At 59.6% G+C, this 18,117-nt stretch overlaps 1 protein-coding gene and 1 long non-coding RNA gene across 51 annotated transcripts in view; one reads left to right on the plus strand and one right to left on the minus strand.

The window, feature by feature from the left end:
* Positions 1 to 1,793: 1,793 nt before the first annotated feature.
* The window catches only part of CFAP46 (cilia and flagella associated protein 46), an 86,713-nt gene continuing 70,389 nt past the window's right edge, over positions 1,794 to 18,117 (minus strand). For 26 of the 50 annotated variants that reach the window (XM_084997561.1, XM_084997566.1, XM_084997564.1 and 23 more), the window contains 15 exons: positions 14,161 to 14,258; positions 13,668 to 13,744; positions 12,873 to 13,003; positions 12,368 to 12,447; positions 11,454 to 11,533; positions 10,448 to 10,609; positions 6,584 to 6,657; positions 6,415 to 6,475; positions 6,309 to 6,344; positions 5,772 to 5,874; positions 5,130 to 5,242; positions 3,931 to 4,012; positions 3,307 to 3,443; positions 3,158 to 3,220; positions 1,794 to 2,362 (listed from right to left, as the gene is read on the minus strand). In XM_084997561.1, coding sequence (XP_084853687.1) covers positions 2,238 to 2,362; positions 3,158 to 3,220; positions 3,307 to 3,443; positions 3,931 to 4,012; positions 5,130 to 5,242; positions 5,772 to 5,874; positions 6,309 to 6,344; positions 6,415 to 6,475; positions 6,584 to 6,657; positions 10,448 to 10,609; positions 11,454 to 11,533; positions 12,368 to 12,447; positions 12,873 to 13,003; positions 13,668 to 13,744; positions 14,161 to 14,258 — 1,422 coding nt within the window. In that variant the 3' untranslated portion in view covers positions 1,794 to 2,237. Of the gene's footprint in view, positions 2,363 to 3,157; positions 3,221 to 3,306; positions 3,444 to 3,930; positions 4,013 to 5,129; positions 5,243 to 5,771; positions 5,875 to 6,308; positions 6,345 to 6,414; positions 6,476 to 6,583; positions 6,658 to 9,418; positions 9,963 to 10,177; positions 10,359 to 10,447; positions 11,287 to 11,453; positions 11,534 to 12,367; positions 12,448 to 12,784; positions 13,004 to 13,667; positions 13,745 to 14,160; positions 14,259 to 18,117 lie in introns of those variants that run through there. The other 24 variants (XM_084997547.1, XM_084997534.1, XM_084997570.1 and 21 more) reach the window with 15 other exon arrangements.
* LOC146397157 (uncharacterized) overlaps positions 12,996 to 18,117 on the plus strand; it is a 39,408-nt gene continuing 34,286 nt past the window's right edge. The window contains exon 1 of the long non-coding RNA XR_014828271.1: positions 12,996 to 13,245. This is a non-coding gene — a long non-coding RNA (uncharacterized LOC146397157). The remainder of the gene's footprint in view (positions 13,246 to 18,117) is intronic.

An 18,117-nucleotide genomic window follows, 5' to 3' on the forward strand; every position in this document is an offset into this window, starting at 1 on the left:
CATGGGTGGTTCGCTCAGTGACACAAGGCGAGGGCATCCGGGTTGCTTCTAGCTTTTGCTCTGACGGAATGGAGCGGCTGTAACCCTTCACGCGCGGCTGCTTGTATGAACACACAGCCCCATCTCTGGGATAAGCGCCTGGGGCGTGCGCTAACTGCATGCACAGCTTAGACGAATCGGCCAAACTGGTTTCCAGAGGGCCTGCGCCCTTCTAGATTCCCACCAGCGGGAGACCCAGTTTCTGCAAGTTCACCAGCATTTGGTTTTTGTCACTATTTTTCATTTCAACTGTTTTAGTAGATAAAGTAGTGAAATCTTAACATGGTCTTAATTTGTGCTTTGCGGGACCGTGTGGACTGTCCTATGTCCTGGCCCAGGAAGTCTCAGTATCGGTCCCCCTTCGCCCAAGGATGCAGCCTCGCCAGGTGTGGTCGGGGACACAAGGTCAGGGCAGAGCACTGTGCCTGCCCACAGGTACCAGGGGAACCCTCCAGGGATGTGCCACCTCTCATCGGCTTACCCCTTGGGCCTCCCAGTGCAGGTGGTGACCAGGGACCATCAGCCGGGCGGTGGCAACCTCTGGCCTTCAGGTTGGCTGCGTCCGGCTGCCGGGAGGCCCCGGAGGTGGTGCCCAGAGGCCGGAAGTCCCCAGGACACTGAGGGACAAGACCCTTGTGCAGACACCCTACCCGTGCGCGGAGCCTGTTAGGAGTTGCCGGAGCCGCAGGGAGAGGGCAGCGGAGCAGCAGGGCAGAGTCCCGGACTGCGCTCTCTGGACCCAGCCTCAGCAGAGGCGAGGTGGGCTGGGACCCTCCCCCGCCCCTCCAGCCTGTGCGGCTGTGCCTTCACAAGGACTTGGCTGGCCTGGGGCGTGGAGAGGACCTTGCCTGGGGACCATGGCATCTGGCCTTCTCCAGCCACCCTCGTCTCCAGCTCAGTGTCCACCTCTGGGGCAGTGGCCTCTCCCAGGGCTCACTTTGTCCGTAGCAGCGACAAAGGTGGCGGCTGACGTTCAGCTCTGGGGGAGGTGACTGCTGCTCCTCCTGTTGTGGGGGCTGTGCCCTCAGAGGTGGCCCCTCACCCACTTCCCGGCTCTTGGAGCCGTGTCACCCCGCCACCCATACGGAGCCTGCGGCCTCCTGGGGCTCGGCCTCGAGGGCATGTCTGTTCGTTCATTCACTCAGCAAACACCTGCCACCCAGCACAGCCTGGCGGCGCCAGGTGCCCCTCTCGAGGGGCTCCCAGCCCAGTTGTCAGAGGTGACCACAGACTGAGAAGAAGTGGGGGTGGCAGAAGGGCAGGGCAATGGTGCGCGTCCCGGGTCGGCACCCGAGGGTCCCTGGCGTGATAACTTTGCCGTTTCTGGCCCCTTCATTCAGGGGCAACAGGGTCCCGGCCCCCGCCTCCTCACTGGCTCTTACCCCTGCCTGGGCCCGACCTGTCCCCTCTTGTCCCCCACAGCTTCGTGGGGGCTGCTGGATCACAGGCCAGACCAAGCCTGCACCTGCCCCCGGCCCGGCCACTGTGCCAAGAGGCATTAGGAGCAGCCCGCCGGGTGGCGCTGAAGCCTGGTTGGGGTCATCCTGCTCCTTCCCGCCTCCTTGGCGAAGCCCCAGGGGACTGAGTGGGCAGGGTCCCTGGCTGGGACCCTGGAAGCCCTGAGCTCACGGTCACCTGTGCTGAGATGTGAGCCCCCGCCCCGGAGGGACAGCTCTGGGGCGAGGCCATGTGTCCCCTTTGTTCCGAGGGGGTGGGAGGTGCTGGTCCCCACTGCCCAGATCACAGACCTGCAATTCAGAGGTAAGCACAGCCATTTACTACAGCACGAAACAGAGTGGCGTTTCTCGCCCAGGAGCCAGGGCACCAGGGGCTGGGGACCAGGGCCACCGGCCTGGTCTGGAGGGCCGCCTGCTACCACGGCACATGGCTGGGAGTGCGAGGAGCAGCGGGGACCTGGGGTTCCAGGCAGCTGCACGGTTGGGCCTGATGCATTCATTCCTCGCCCTCTCCCGCACCCCCAGAGGCGTTCTCCTCCCCTCCCCGGGGGCCCTTGCAGCACTGGGTGGAGGGCCTTGGCTGGGAAGACCCCAGGAGGGGGACAGGTGCCACGGGGGGGGGGGCAGAGGCGGGCTGGGGGGACCATCATAGGACCACCTGGTAGGGCAGCCCACAGAGGAAGGGGACAGGTGCCTGCAGGTGGGGAGGGGTGGGCAGAGGCGGGCTGGGCGGGGAGCTCATCACAGGATGGCCTGGTGGGGCAGCCCATAAAGGACCAGGTTGAGGCTGAAGGGCAGCCGCTCCGAGCCCTGCAGCTGCAGCCGCGGGAGCGCCAGCTTGTCCTTCCAGGTCTGTGGAAGTTCGTCTGTGGGGAGAGCGGACGCATCTGTGAAATGCGAGCTCCGGGACCTCGACCGCGGCTCACTGCCCAGGAGGGCTGGAGGGAGGCGACAGTGCTGCTGGCTCTGCCTCCGGGCGCAGCCTGGACGAGGATGCTGCCACCTGGTCTTACCGACAGGACACAGAGCACAGAGCAGCAGCCGCGGGGCCACCCTCACCCACTCTCTCGCTCGCTCAGTCATTTAACAAGCATTTAGTGTTCGGCAACTACGTCCCGGGCGCCACAGACCCTGTGATTTAAAGTTTTAAGCTCTTTTCGCCCTGGGTATTTGAAGATTTCAGGATTTATATCATCCGGGGACGAATCTCTCTTGGTTATGTAAGTTACCCCATCAGCGTGTTGCTAAAGCTGCTACCCACGCTGCACGCAAGGTTTTCACACGGGATCCGTGTACGAGCTGTTGTCGTGCGTGGACATCAGGGCTCCACCTGCTTTGAAGGGGGGGTCCCTACCCCAGGAGAGCAGAGGGCACCTTGGGGGGGTGTCCACTCCTGGAGAGCACGGGGCACCTGGGGGGGGTTGTGGGACTCGCACTGTTCTGACACAGAAGACTTTCTGGTGGCCCGTACATTCTTCCCTAAAGGCTCTGATGGCAGATCTCACCGTGGGCCTCAGGCTGCACATGCTGACCTTCTGAGGCCACGAGGAAACAGAAGTGGGGACCCCCCCGACCCTGCGGGGCTGCGGGGACGGGGGTGTGAGGTGGCAGCCCCACAGCCTGATGGACACTTTCTCGTCACCCTGGTTTAACCAGCTCACCGGCTCCCTTCCTCTGAAGGAGACGGGTCGTCTTCCCGATGGGCTTGCCAGCTGCCAGCAGATCTGCGGAAGAGACGTCCCTACAGACGGGCCGCTGACACCCCGCGGGCTGCCAGGGGGCCGAGGGGGCCGCGGGCACTGCTGCTCACTTTCCCACAGGACAATGGCCCGCATCGCGTTGTCCTGCAGGGCCGTCCACCACTGGTTCGCCACGATGCTCCTGACACCCACCAGACTCAGGAGGATGGCGGTCTCCGTGGACCCCTCCAAGGCCAGCTGCGGGGCGCTGCGGGGACCGGGCTCCCGTGGGCCGGCACCAAGGGGAAGGACCCTGCCTGAGCCCCCCACCCCGAGTCCACAGCCCAAAGAGCACCACGTGTTGGACTGAATCCCCCCTCCCTCCCCAATCAAATACCACTAAACAAACTCATTTCCGAGTAAGCACTGCCAAATCCCGCTGGCGGCTCCGAGCCACGGGGGGAGCCACGAGGAGAAGCACCCCGAGACAGGGAGGGGCCCTGCTTTGTCAGCCCGCAGCCCACAGAGGCCCTGGGCTCCGTGTGACAGGGGACATGGGCGCTCTGAAGCCAGGGTGCCCTCCCCACTGCCGAGGCTCTGTCTCCTGGCCCAGCCAGGCCCGTGTCGGCTACTGGAGCGCCCCCCCAACTTGGGATCTGCCAGAGAAGGGTCTGGGGGCAGGTGGCGGCACCCTGGCTGTCCGTGCCCATCCATGACCTGGGCATCCCCTGGTCCCCCACGGCTGCTCCAGGCACCTCTTACGCTCGGAGGACTCCAGGTGCCGTCGCATGCTCTCGTAGGACCGTGTCAGGTCCAGCAGGACCACCATCTTGCACTCTGTGGGTCACGGGAGGGGTGTTCAGCTTCTCGGACTTGGTGCACCTTCCTGGGTGCACTGGCTGAGTGGGCAGGCCGATTGCCATTGGCCTCGGAGGCCCCAGGCCCCTCCCAGTGCCCTGTGGGACCAGGCTGGGCACCGGGAAGGGGTGGACAGAGGGCTGGGCACCGGGAAGGGGTGGACAGCCGCATCCAGGAGGCATCCTGTTTTGCCCTGGGGCAAGGAGCTGGCCACTGTGGCGCTGTGTCCCCACTGAACGAGGCCAGCATCAGAAACGTAGCAGGTGGGCGTGAGGGTACAGAAGGCCCCATGGTGGCCTGGTTGTGCATGAGCCTTGGGCCGTCCGGGAGCGGGGCAGAACACCCGGCTGTGTGAGGACGGGCCCTGGTGGGGAGCAGTGGGGCTCCTGGTGACACTGTCACCCCTACAGGGGCTTGTGAGCCCATGACTTCTTCAGCTGCACGTGGAATTAAAGTTCCAAAGAAGCCCTCTTCTACGCCACCCAGTAAGAATCTCCGAGGGACAGGCACATCGGCAGGGGCTGGGGAGGAGACGGGTGCCAGGTGACAGACCTGGGTGCGGGTGTCCTGACCATAGGACGGGTGTCCATGGAAGGGTGGGGAGCATCTTTGAGGGGTCTCTGCACAGCGGCCGGCCACCCCGCAGTCCCTCAGGGGAGGGGGAGGGTCGCCCCAGACGACCCTCAAGGGCGTCCTAGGGTGCGGATGGGTGACGGTGGCTTCTGGGGGCACTGCTGCCAGTGGACGGTGAGTGAGAGGGCGAAGTGGGGCCAGAGTGCCCACACTTCAGGTAGAAAGACAAGCGTGGAGGAGCTGTGCCGGCACTTTCCAGAACTGACCGACCAGTTTCCTGGACTCTGTAGGCCCAGACCTAGGGGCGAGCCCCCCGCAACTCTTAACCCTGGACAAGCCTCCCAGACTAGTGGAGGAGGGGGAGTGAGGGTAGGAGGACCCCCAGGACCCACTGAGCCTTCCTAAAGCACCCCCGTCACCCCTTCATCAGAGGCCGGGGGAGACTCCTGATAAGACACAGGGTCCTGCTCTGTCCCTGTGTGGGCTGGACCTGTGCCCAAGGGTCTGGGCTCTGCAGTCTCACCTTCCAAGTTCATGGCAGCCAACCTTTCCACTAATATGTGAGACAGAAAGTTCTCCATCCCATAGAAGAAGAAGCCTTGGCAGCTGCCCAGGAGCTGCTCCCACTCGGCCTGGCTGCAAGGAAAGAGAGAGAGGCCGCAGTGGGCAGGTGGTGGGGACAGGCCACACCTGTTGCCACCAGCTGGGTACCGACCCTGTGGTCCTCTCCACTCCCCACACTTCGAGGAGACAGAGCCTGTTCACCCTCCACTGCCCCTGGGGTCCCTGAAACGAAACCCGTGTTCCCGGGCAGAGGCTCCAAGAAATCCTAGAGGATCTTCCGGTCGGTCCGTAGGTCTGTCGTCCTAGAACCAGGCCCCTGGACCCCGCCCCCAGCCCCCCCAGCCCCCCCCCCAGCAGCCACACCCCGCCCAGGGCCACGCCCCTGGGCCCCTCTGGGACGTTAGGGCCACACACACCACGCTGAGCTGGCCTGGCCTGGCCCTGGGCACGGCCCACACCCCTGGGGCCGAGTCCTCCTCCAGGCTCTGCCGGGATCTAGGCGCCCCGTGCACCGGAGGCGAAGCCAAGTCAGAATAGGGATCAAGACAGGAGGGGCCTGAGCGGGAGGGAGGAGGGGAAGCCACCGCAGGACACCGTCAACCTTGGAAAGTGCGCGTTCCCCAGATGCCCGGTCCATCTCATAGTGAACGCGTCTCGGAATCTGTCCAGAATTTCCCGGGTGACGGAGACAGGAGTCAGCACTTCTGCGACGAGAATCGGATGGTGACGGAACAGCCGCAACCGGGGGCGCGAGCGGTCCCTGGGCCCTCCTGGGTGTGGCAGGGCGCTCCGGCCTCGGCCCCTCACAAGCGGGGGCCCGCGTCGTGTGCCACTGCTCGTGCCCTCTGGCCGCTCCGCCGCGCGACGCAAGCCAGCCCAGCACCGGCGGAGCCGGGCAGCTCTGCGCTCCGGCGGCCGCCCTCGGCACACGTGCAGCCGGGGCTCGGGGGCAGGGCGCGCTGCCCCCGCGGGTTCGGAGCACACGTGCGTCCCCCCCACGCGGCCAGGGCCCGGGGACCAGGCTCCCGGGCTGGAGCGGAGGCCCCGAGGCCACGCCCCAGGCCCGCGCGATGGGGGCGGAGCTAGGAGGCCCCGCCCCGGGATGCGGGAGGGGCGGGGCCTGCGGGGCGGGGCTCACCGGCGCCCTGGGCCTCTTCGTAGGGGTCCACGACGACTGCGCCTTGGTTAAGGAGGAACAGGACCCCAGGCTCGGGGGTCGGGGCAGCCGCGCCGGCAAAGGATACATCTGAAGTGGTCCGAGTCCACGGTGATGCAGCTGGCGGGGGGGACCCGGGGCAGGCTGGCCTGGGACGACAGGCAGCGGTCCTTGGGGCCGAACCGCGGGGCCCAGAGCCGCGGGCGTGCCGGGCTCCCCAGGCCCAGGGCCTCGCGCAGGCCCCCACCGCCACCTACCTTCTGGCCCTTCTTCGCCCGGCTCCGCTTTCTGCGGTCTTTGCCGCTGCTCTCTCTACTCACGTGCCCTTCTGCTGAGACAAGAAGGAGAAGCGGTCTTGGGCGGGGCGCAGACTGGGGCGGGGGCACAGCCTCGGAAGGCATGAAGCGTCACTGCGCCGTTCACTTGAAAACGGCGCATTTTATCTTATGTGAATTTCACCTCAAGAAAACAAGGAGAACAACTGGTTTTAATTTTTTTAATTCATTTTTATTTTTTTTTTTTCAAGGCTGCACTCATGACACATGGAGGTTCCCAGGCTAGGGGTCGAATGGGAGCTGTAGCTGCCAGCCTACACCACAGCCACAGCCACGCTGGACCCAAGCCGCGGCTGCGACCTACAGCACAGCTGGCGGCCACACAGGAACCTTAATCCACTGAGCAAGGCCAGGGATGCAACCCCCATCCTCATGGATTCTACATGGGATACTACGTCCTCATGGGTTCGTGAAACACTGAGCCACAACGGAAACGCCGGTTTTCATTTTTGTAAAGTTGGAATGGCAGTAATTTCTCAAATGTGGGGCTCACAGGGCTGGAAAAGGCCTGCACCAGGAGACCCCAGGCTTGCCCGAGGTTGCCGAACGCTCCTAGGCCCACCTGGCTGACCATTCACACACCACACTGGGCACCCACCAGTGCGCCTACTGTGGTGGCCCAGTCACAGTGGGCAGTGGTGGGCACTGCTGGTCCCTCTGCCTCTGCACGAGGACTACCACCTGTGCCCTGGCTACACTTCGCTGTTCTAGTGGAGGTAACAGGAAATAAAGACGGTTTTCTGCCTTTCTGTCTGGGCACCTCTGTCGGCACCTCCAGCAGAGAACAAGACGTCAGCGCTGAGAGGCGACTCTGGCCTGACCCTACGCCACAGAGCGCGCTCCCGCTGCCACTGGGAGGCAGCCTGCTCTAGACCGGGAGAAATTCCCGCATCAGGACCAGCCACACGCATTCTGCTCCCAGGGAACTAAGAATGTCTATGGTGAATGCACGCGTCATAGCAACTGCTTTTTTCTGCATCACCTGAGATGTTGATAAGTTCCTTCTTCCTTCGATCTGTTCATCCGTGACATTTATAAATTTTTAAGGACAGACTGAGTGATGAAATGTTTCATTCTTCTTTCTTTCTTTGCTCCTCTCGAGCAGCGTGGGTGTCAGGGACTGGACTGGCCACAGAAGAAGGGGGAGGGCTGGCCTGCTTTCTCTCTTTGGGGAGGTGTGCAATTACCTACCCGAGCAGTTTCTTGAAATTCGGGTGAATTCAACAGAAAAATGGTAAAACTGACCATTTTTTTGTTGAGGGGGAGGTAAGTTGACTGGTCTCTCCTTCTTGGCTACGAGGCTGCTGGGGCCTTCTTTCCTTCTTGAATCTCTTGAGTTCTTTTTTCCTGGGATTTTGTCCACTTTGCCTAAGTTTTGCCATATACGGCCGCAAGGTTGTTCATAATATTCTAATTGTCTTAAATCTCTGACATGTCTTAGAGTTGGTGTCTCTTTCTCTTTCTAATACTGTTTGTGACTCATGTGCTTTTAGATCGTTCTCTCCTGAGTGCATCTAATTTGTAGGCTTCTTCTCAAGCAACCAGCCTCTGCCTTTGCTCTTCCTCTCTGGCTGGTGCTTCTCTCTTTGCAGACATGAAGGTTCCCTCCCTTCTTCTCCGAAGAACGTCCTGCAGCCCTTCTTGTGGTGGAAGCAGACCTGCTGGGCAAGAGCTCTTTTAGCTTTTTTTCCTGAAAATGTATCTCACTGTGTTTTGAAAGTTATTTGCAAAAGCAGCTACATGGACATTTTATGTAATAACTTAAAGACGTTCTTTGCTGTGTGTTTCCGGCAAGAAGTCTGTTGTGACACTTGTTTTCTTGATACACAACATGCCTTTTTTTTTTTTTTTTTTTTTGGCTGCTTTAAAAATACTCTATCAGTGTTTGGTTTTTTTCCTTTTTTTCAGGCCGCACCTGCAGCCTATGGAGGTTCCCAGGCCAGGGTATGGAATCAGAGATGCAGCTGCAGGGTACACTGCCGCCACACCTTTGACCTACGCTGCCCCTGTGGAAACGCCGGAACCTTAACCCACGGAGCCAGGCCAGGGATTGAACCCGTATCCTCATGGATACCAGTCAGGACTTTAACCCACTAAGCCACAAAGGGAACTCCTCTATCGCCAGTTTTAATCAATCTGAATACAGTATTTCCTGGTATAGTTTCGTTTCTTGTGTTTGAGATTCATTTAGTTTCTTGAATCTGTGGGATTACAGTTTTCATCAAATGTGGGTAAAATTGGCCATTATCAACTCAAACAGGCCCCCATGCAGACTCTAATTACAGGCACGCCAGGCTGCTTTATGTTGTCCCACAGCTCCCTGGTGCTCTGCCCTTTTTTCCAGGCTTTTCCTATGTTGTTCCTCAAGCTCCCTGGTCTTTCCTCCTGCTGGTTGAGCTGCTGTTCACGCTGCCGGGGCTGGTCTTCCCCCAGGAGCGCCGCCTGGGCCTACTTGAATCCTCCATGGCTCCGCTCACCTGCTCCGTCTTCCCTCCCTCTCCTGAAACAGGTGGGCTGCAGCTTCGGGGACTCTCAATGGCCTGCTGACCGATGCCATTGCTGTGTCATTTCTGGATCCGGTTTTGCTCGGCTCTTCTCTTCATTGCGGGTCTTAGCGTGCCAGGACGTTTTTGACTGGCTGTCAGACATTTTGTATTTGACCTTGATGGGTCCTGGAATTCTTCGGTCTATACATCTTGAGCTTTGTTTTGAGATGCAGTTAAAATACCTAGAAATAGTTTGGTCCCTGGAGACTTATTTTTATTTTTCATTTTTATTGACGTATAGTTGATTTACAACGTTGTGCCAATTTCTGTTGTAGAGCAAAGTGACTCAGTCATATGTATTCTTTTTTAATATTTTTCTCCATCACGGTCTATCCCAGGAGACTGGCTATGGTTCCCTGTGCGCGCAGAAGGACTCTGTTGTCTATCCAGTTTAAATGTAATAGTTTCTGTCTACTGACCCCAATGCTGTATCCGTCCTGCTCTGTCGCCCTGAAGACTTATTTCTCAGCCCTGCTGGGTGGGATACAGCCGGCTCCCTGGTGCAGAGGTGGTGCCCTCTGGTCCCTGCACCTGATACCTGGGGCTCACAGGCTTTTCCATCCCGCCTGTTGTCTCTGCAGACACGTGTGGGAGCAGCCGTCAGCTGAGGACCAGACACTGGGCCTGCAGACGCTCCCCTGCTTATTTCTCTCCCACTGCCTGATCTCCAATGTCTGAAAACTTTTGTTTCATATATTCTGTCCGGGTTTTAGTTGTTTCAGCTGGGAGAGCAAACCGAGTCCATGGCATCTCACCTTGGATGAAAACAAAAGACCCATCTATTCATTTTTAGTTTAATGGGATACCCGTCATAGTGAAACACACATGCAGAAGCCTGCGCGTGGCACAATGCAGGGCTTGGGGAGTTTCCACTTCCTGGGCGTGTGTATTAATAGCGGGCGCACCCCGAGCCCCTAGCGGCCCCCGGCCCACGTCAGGTGCCCCTTGTCCTCCCCCTTGTGGCTCTCACCGTGTAGACAAGGATTAACTGTGTCGTTGGTAGCTTACGCCAGTCCCCTCCTTTGACCAAGAACAGAGTTAAGTTTCTGCTTCAGGGCGCGTTCAGCACCTAACAGAACACTTGGCACACAGTGGGTATTTTATAAGCATTGAATGAACCAGTGTCTCCAAAAACGTGGCAACATCTGGAACTATTTTTTGACAAGGGTTACATTTTCTTATAATGAAAATCACTCAAACACATTTCCATTCCAAAATCAAATATCAGTGTGGCTCTCACCCGTCTCCTCTTTACGGAGGCGATTCCACAGCATTTGGAGAGAAAATTCTCGTGACACAGAGGAGACTGTGCCTTCGTCAAACACAGAGAGACCTTCCAACGGCAGCTGCAGAAGATCCCTGCCCGCAATCAGGATGATGCTGTCTGCGACCTCGGGCTGCACTGTGGGCGGGAACACCAGGGCTGGTGTGGCGCCGAGGACGGCGAGCCCTGCTGGCCTGCCAGCCAAGGCCTGCCCGTCCTCACCAAGGCTGCTGGCGGGAGACCTGGGACCGAGAATGAACTCAGCACAGCTTCAGACGTGCCAGAGTCTCCTGGGGCAGACACTGGTTTTGATGGAGCAGCCAGGTCGTGGTGCCCTGGCTCCTCCTGACCGGGGAGCCCTCCAGAGGACCGATGCCAAGGTCTCTAGGGAGTGTGTGGTCGCTGGGGGCAGCTCTGGGGGGGAAGGGCAGGGGCGCCCTTGGAGGAGCCATCAGCCCCGCCCGGCTCGCTGAGGAAGCCCTGCCTGGTGACAGGGAAGCTGGTGCAATGGGTGAGGCCACCAGAAGAGTCAACAGAACTTAAGTTACTTAAAATCCAGCAAGGATTTTCATCTGGGGCAACTTTAGGTCAGAATCTCAGGTCACGAAAGCAGCCCAGGTCCTCGGCTCTGACAGCCGCTCTCGCTCAGCTCCGGGCAGGGCCTTCTCCCCACGACACCAAAACAAAGGTATTTCCTCTTGCGTTTAGGAAATCCGCTCATTTGCCCTCCAGCCGCCTGACAGGTGCTCGGGAGGGCGACCGCGATGTCACTGCGTCCTGCCCACACAGAAGAGCAGGTATCTGCGGTTGGTGGGCTGCGGACGGGATGCACGTGGCTCACCCGAGCGCTGGTCAGTGGCCACTCACAGAACCTTCTGGGGAAGCTCCCCACGCAGGTCCGCCCCGCAGCCGCAGAGCGCAGGCTTCTGCCCGCCTTGGTTCCACAGCCACTCCTGAGGCCGGGCCCCCGAGCCGCACTTACCCTGGGGCATGGACACCTTCCTCTCCCTGTCTTTGACCTTGGATTTCCCCAAGTCTGCAACGACCGTGGGAATCTGCGCTCTGAAAGGCAAAGGCGTGTGCTCAGGCTTTCAAATACCCGAGGACCACTGAGGACAGGGACAGCAGCTCCTGGACCCTTCACTTCAGGTGGGGCAGGGGTGTCACACGACTCTCCAGGGTTCACTGCTGGGGCCTGTCTCCTGGGGGCGCACGGGTCATTTGCACAGACGTGAACCAAGAGGATTCAGGTGCTTGGACCTGCGGGCAAGCCTGGGAAGTCCACTGGCCGACCCCGCTGCCGGCCTTCCCTCCCATGGGGAAGGGATCAAAGGGGTGGGACCCTCTGCTGCCCCCGCCCCAGAATTGTGGCACAGAGGGCAGCGGGGGCCTGTGCGCAGGGATGCCCCCAGGAAAGGTTTGGAATCAGCGGGACTTCCTCTAGGTGGCAGGCGGGCAGCACCCGGGCTCCGCGCTCCTTCTCCAAGGGCCTGCGCAGCCTCCCGCTTCCCCGGGGGGCGACGAGCACAGAGAAGCTGGCTGAGCACATGCGCTGTGGCCTCGGAGACAGCAGTGTCCCGAACGAACAGCAGCTGAGGAAACAGCTCTGACGTTCACGGCCAGTCACTCAGCTTGCCCTGGGGTGCGGGGAGTTCGGGGCTCCGAGCCAACTTTCAGGCCGCCCACCCCGAACCCCACCCCGGGGCGGCACAACCCCGTCACTCCCTGCACCTGTGCACACCCGTGCGCACCTGTGGGGCAGAGAGATGAAGGGACCCTCCCGTCTGCTCCGAGGGGGCCCCCTGCCCAAGGGCTCCTGCAACCCAGCTGGCACCCCCTGAGCGCACGGCGTCCTCTGCCCCTTGAACCCTTCGGGGGTCAGCCCCCGTCAGGTACCTGGTTTCCGGGAGGCAGCTGAGCAGGGGGAACAGTGGCCTCAGATACTCCTCCACGAGCTTTAAGACCTCGGAGAAACTCTGCGGAAAAAGCCCTCCTCCCCCTTCAGGTGTGCGTCTTCCGGCTCCTCAACCCAGACAACGGCGCCCCCCTCAGGAGGGGCCTAAGAGCGCCGCGCAGAATCCCCAGGCGGTTAGAGGGCAGGAGCGAGACCCTTCAGGCGTGGGCCCCGGGGAAGCTCAGCTCAGCAGCCTGGGCTCCCCCAGCCTCCCGCAGATGGCGCCCTGCCTTCCACCGGCCACGACTCTGAGAGGCCCACAGCTCCCCTCCCCACGCTCCTCTGCCGGTGCCCCCCCCCAGACTTGGCTCAAGGAGTCAAACCAGAACTGGCCCCGAGCCTGGTGCAGGGAGCCTGACCTGGGTGTCCAGCAGTGCCCGGGGCGGGGGTCCTCCCCCAGCCCCCCACGCAGCGGGGGCAGCCCTGGCATGGGTCTCCGGCCCTCACCAAGCCTGGGTTCAGGGCCACGTCCTCACTGTATGCCTTGGACTGGCTCTGCTCCCGGAACTGCTGGACGCTGGCCAACAGGCAGGAGAAGGCGGCTGGGCTCGTGGCCATTCGAGCCACCTTGCAGGAGCCTGCGGAAACAGACCCCGCCGCGGTCCCTACACGCGGCCTCACAGAGTGCCTTTCCGGGCCGAGAAGCCCACGGGCGGGGACCTGTGGCTACGCTTGGAGGTGGTGAGCTGAGTGAACTGGGGCAGAGAGCTCCGTGTGGGCTCCCCCCACACCAGAAGGAAGGCCCAGTGGCCCCACGTGGAGTCGGCGAGGGATCATCACCACCACGACCCCACAGACAGCTTCCTTGGGTCCCAGAAAGGTTGGTGTTTAAAATCTGCCAAGGTTGCACTGCAGACACTGTAAGGGTGTCAGCCTGGGGCCGGGGACACCCCCGCAGAAGTCGGAGCGGGTGCCTGCAAATAGCCAGAGGGCCCTGAAGAAACGGCAGGTGGCGACTGCACTGGGTCTAGAGCCTTCCTTGGTGCTGCACCAAAGGGCCAGTGGAATGAAGGGCCTGAGGCCGGGGACCAGCTGCAGGGAGTGCTAGACGGGGGAGGGCAGTGCCGGCCAGAGGGGTCCCGCCAACTCCGGCCCCCCGGGGAGACCTGCGCCTACGGAGCCGCAGAGGGAGGGCTGGGTCCCACGGCCAGCAGGTGAGGGAGTGGAGGGACTTGCGTGTCTGGGTGACTGGTGTGCCTGGCGCCAGGGGCTGTGCTGGGTACAACCTCTGGCGGAACTCACCCCCCATCTGCAGCATTTTGCCTTTGGCTGAAGGAGTGAGCTTGGGTTTCTCATAGGCGGCGCCGTACAGATGAGTCCTGTTGGCGGGACATGGGATGGGGTCAAAGCCCAGCCCGTGGGGGCCCAGAGGAGCCCCAAAGAAGCTGCCTCTGAAGCACGTCCACCCCCCACATGCCCCCTCCCCGTGAGCACCTCTGCCAAGTCAGGACACACAATCGAAACAGGCCCGCGGGGCACTGCTGCGGGGATCACGGTGGGCGAGGGCAAGGGGCTTCTCTCCACTTTATCAGTGACCCCGCCCCCGCCCCCGCGCTGGGGGGAGGTGGCACTGTGCCTCTGGGCACAGCAGCCTGGCCATGGTAGCAATTCCCTTGGCCGCTCCCCAGAGGGACGGTCCACTCGGGGGTGGGGGCAGCCCCGCCGCTCGTGTCTGTCCCTGCGGCTCGTGTGGCGCCCACGTGGCCGAGCCGGGGCAGGGGCAAAGACGCCTTACCTGTCCCCCGAGTGGTGCAAAAAGAGGATCCGAAAAGCGGGAGGAATCTCGTTCAAGAGGTTAAAATGCTGTTCGGTGACCCGGAGGTTTTGCCAAGCCTGCGGGCGACACAGCAGGAGTCAGAGCGGCACGGGGAGAGGGTGTCCTGGGCCCGCCCCCGCCGGGACCCCGCGGGACTCGCGGCCGCCGCAAGGGGGCAGCACCCTCGCTCCGGGTTCCGCGACTTGGGCGGCTCCCAAGGCTTCGCTCAGGGCTCAAGTCAGAAGCCGGGTCTGCGCGACAGGAACGCGCGGAGGCGCCGCTGCCAAAGAGCAGAGGAGGAGCCCCCGGCAGCTCCTCCACCCGCAGTCCTCCCTCCTCCCTGCCTGGGCCCCGCGAGCCCCGCACGAGCAGATGCGGGCGGGCGCCTTGCGCGGAGCCAGCGCTTTCTGGGCCAGCGCCCCCCACCCCGGCCCCCTGGAAGGGTCGGGCTCCCGGGTCCCTGCCGGCCGCTCAGCACCCGCAGGAAGCCTCCCCAAAGGCCTGCGGCTGCTCGGAAGCCCATCCCCCACTGTCTGAAGACAGGAACTTCAGTTGCAAAAGCTGAGCAAGGTCTGCACTCGCGTCGGAGACGAGAGAAGCGGGTACACCCGCCTCGGGAGGCCAGCTGGCTGTCCACCAGGGGCCACAGCCACGCGCCAGCCTCGTGCCCACAGGCCCCAGCAGGTCTCCAGAGGGCTGGCCTTGTGTGTGGCGTCAGGCTACTGGGGCCAGCACTGGGCCAGGGGGCCGGCTCTCCTGCCCTTGGCTGTGTGCGGTGTCCCGTGGGTGGTCAGCCCCTGGGCAGCCTCCTCTGTGGACCAGGAGAGCCGCTGTGTCTGTTCCTGGCGGTCCCAGGGAAGCGTCTTCCAGCCACAGGCACAGGGGAGAGCTGCGGGGTGAAACTTGCCCCAAAGGGGCCGTTGCGCCCACGGGCCCCACCCCCACCAGGGCCCACCTCCTCCTCGGCCCTGCCGTCTCCATCCGCTCATTTCCACTGCTCTGGTGGACGGCCGGGATCCAAGGCGGTTTTAATTCTTGCCGTCCCCGGATGACCGGTGACCCCGGACGTCATCCGAAAAGCATACTGGCCATTCGGGTCTCTTTTGTGAAATTCTAGTCCTGCGACTTTTTTCTGTCTTTCTGAACGAAACAGTCCCTCCCTTCCTGAAAGGGGGACAGAGCCTTTCCACACAGAGGACACCAGACCGTGGCCACTGGGTGTGTCTGGAGCGTCCCTTCAGGGACTTGACTTCTAACTCCGGTGCCACGGCTTTGATGAAGAGGCATTCTCAGGGCCACCGCAGTGCTATCGACCGCTTCCCTCTCACGGCTGCCACCTCTTGTCTCCCGTGTGATGAATTTTCACCTACGGCAGAGTTATCAAGAGGTCTCTTAAATTTCCCTCCAAAGCTTCTGCTGTTTGCCTTTCTCGGGGAGACCTGCAACCCGTGCGGGGACTGCGCCATGTATCAAGCAGCCCTCAGGTCCCTCTTCTCCCCTCAGTGTCACCCTGACATACATCGGGGTACCGGGCTTGGCCCGTTTCTTCTTCTGTCCCATGGGTTGGTTTCTCTCTGGAAGTGCCAACCACATGCTTCTTAACTTCTATTGCTTTCACTAGGTCTCGATATCTCGTAAGCTGGAGTTTCTGTGCAAATTCTAGAATCAGAGGGTCTGATTGGATCTACAGACTCACGTGCTAGAGGCTCTTCCTGGTGGGACCCCCAGTTTGGATTCGCAAGGACACTCGGAGGATAAGCACGGGAAGCACAGCGGCCGGCAGGGTACAGGTCAGGGCAGCGGGCAGCTGGCATGGCTCCCGGGGTGCCATCGGACACACCCCAGGACAAGAGCTCGCTCCATGAATCACCTGGCAGGTGCTTTGGCGCGCCGTCAATCACAGAGCAAGACTGGCTGAGAACTCGGGGGACAGAGCGGAAGGGGTAGCGGAGGGCGTCTGTGGAACCCTTCTGGGCGCAGAGAAAACCAGCACGTGACATGGAGCCTTCCACCCGTGGACACGGGTCCCTAGGAAGCTTTGTGGTTTTCCTGGTGTGGGTCGTGTGCTTCTTTTGTTAGATTTTTCTCAGGTTTGTTTTGCATGGGACTGAAACCAATATTATTCAGACATTTTCACTGCTCGTTGGTCACTGGCAGGTAGTGATACAGTTATGTGGACTCAGCAGTGACCTGCCAAATCCGGCTGTTAAGTCTCATGTTAATCCAGAGACTCGTGTTCAAGGCCCACGAAGGTGTCCACTGCCAACAGTCAGCTGGCTTCTTTTTTGCGCTTCTGTCTTTATTCAGGCTCGTGGTAGCCCTGAATACAATCAACATACAGAGGTAATGGCTTTCTTGTGTCATTTCAGCTCTGGGAGAACATTTTTCACTCTGTCGCCAAATCGTATGAGGTTTGCTCTGAGGTTTTCAAGGTGTTCTTTACCAAGTTAAGAAAATTACCTTCTACCTTAAGTTTTTGAAATCACAGACTGGTGTTGCAAATGGTTTTCCTGCATCGTTCAAGATGGTCTTATGACTTTCTCCTTTTCCTCCTGTTAATGTGGTGAATTCTACTGAATGACTTAAAGATACTAAACTACACGGAACACACAGCCATTGGATCCTCGTACATCATCCCTGCACAATCACTGCACTTCACAGCCAGTATTTCATGCTCACATTGATAAAAGAAATTTTCCTCCTGTGTAACGTCCTTGCTAGGTTTCTTGCATCGAGGTTCACTGGTCTCTTTTCTAAAAAGTTGGGGGAGGGGAGTGCCCATCGTGGCACAGCAGAAACAAATCCAACTAGGAGCCATGAGGTTGCGGGCTCCACCCCTGGCCTTGCTCCGTGGGTTAAGGATTTGACGTTGCCCTGAGCTGTGGTGTAGGTCGCAGATGCGGCTTGTATCTGGCGTTGCTGTGGCTCTGGCCTAGGCCGGCAGCTGTAGCTCCTATTAGCCTGGGAACCTCCATATGCCACGAGTGCGGCCCTAAAAAGCAATATATAAATACATAAATAAAAAGTTGGGGGAGTTCCCACTGTGGCACAGTAGGTTAAGAACCCGAATGCAGCAACTTGGGTTGCTGTGGAGGCGTGGGTTCAATCCCTGGAGAACTGCAGCCCTGATGCAATCACTGCTGGCCCAGGGAACTTCCATATGCCGTGGGTGCAGCCATAAAAAATAAAATGAAAAAGAAAAGTTAAAAAAAAGAGTTGGGCAGCCTAGCTTTGATTTCTATCCTCTGGAAGGGCTTTACGGGCTATTTCTTCCTTCGATGTTTGGAAGAATTTATTGGTGAAGCCGATGGGTCTGGGATTTTCTTTGTGAGGGTGTTTTTCATAAACGGCTCCATTTCTCTTAAGATCTTAAATTGTTCAGATTTTCCATTCTGTCAGCTTTTTTACGTTATATTTTTTGAAGAATCTATCCGTTTCATCCAAACTGTCAAATTTATTAGAGTAGGGTTATAAAAACATTCTCTCATTAGTTTTTCAATGTCTAAAGCATCTCATGATGTCTTTTTATTACTGATACTGAAAGTTTTGTCTTCTCTCTCTTTAGGTCAGGTCTTTCCGAGTGTTTACCAATTTTATCAGTCTTCTTTTTGGAACCAATTCCTGCCATCATTGATTTCCTCTGTCACAGTGTGTTTTAATTTCATGCTTCCCGCTGTTCTATCTCTTATTTGTCGTCCATTTTTCTTGCATGTTTTTAATTCTAGCTTCTTGAAGTCAAGCTTTTATCACTGTTTTAAGACATACTCCTTGTATCCAAGGCTGTACTTTCCCTCCCAGCCGTTTCGGACGAGTCTCATAGATTTTGTTATACAGCATTTTCAGGCTCTAAGTCAATTTCAAATATTTTCTAAATTCCACTGTGAGTTCTTCTTTGGCTGCCTGATCCTGACAAACATACTGTTTAATTGCAAGGCA

Source organism: Sus scrofa, chromosome 14 (assembly GCF_054392235.1).
Source record: "Sus scrofa isolate SSC_HxYL_T2T_F1_AM1 chromosome 14, Sscrofa_HxYL_maternal_Yorkshire_Landrace_v2.0, whole genome shotgun sequence".
Taxonomy (NCBI): domain Eukaryota; kingdom Metazoa; phylum Chordata; class Mammalia; order Artiodactyla; family Suidae; genus Sus; species Sus scrofa.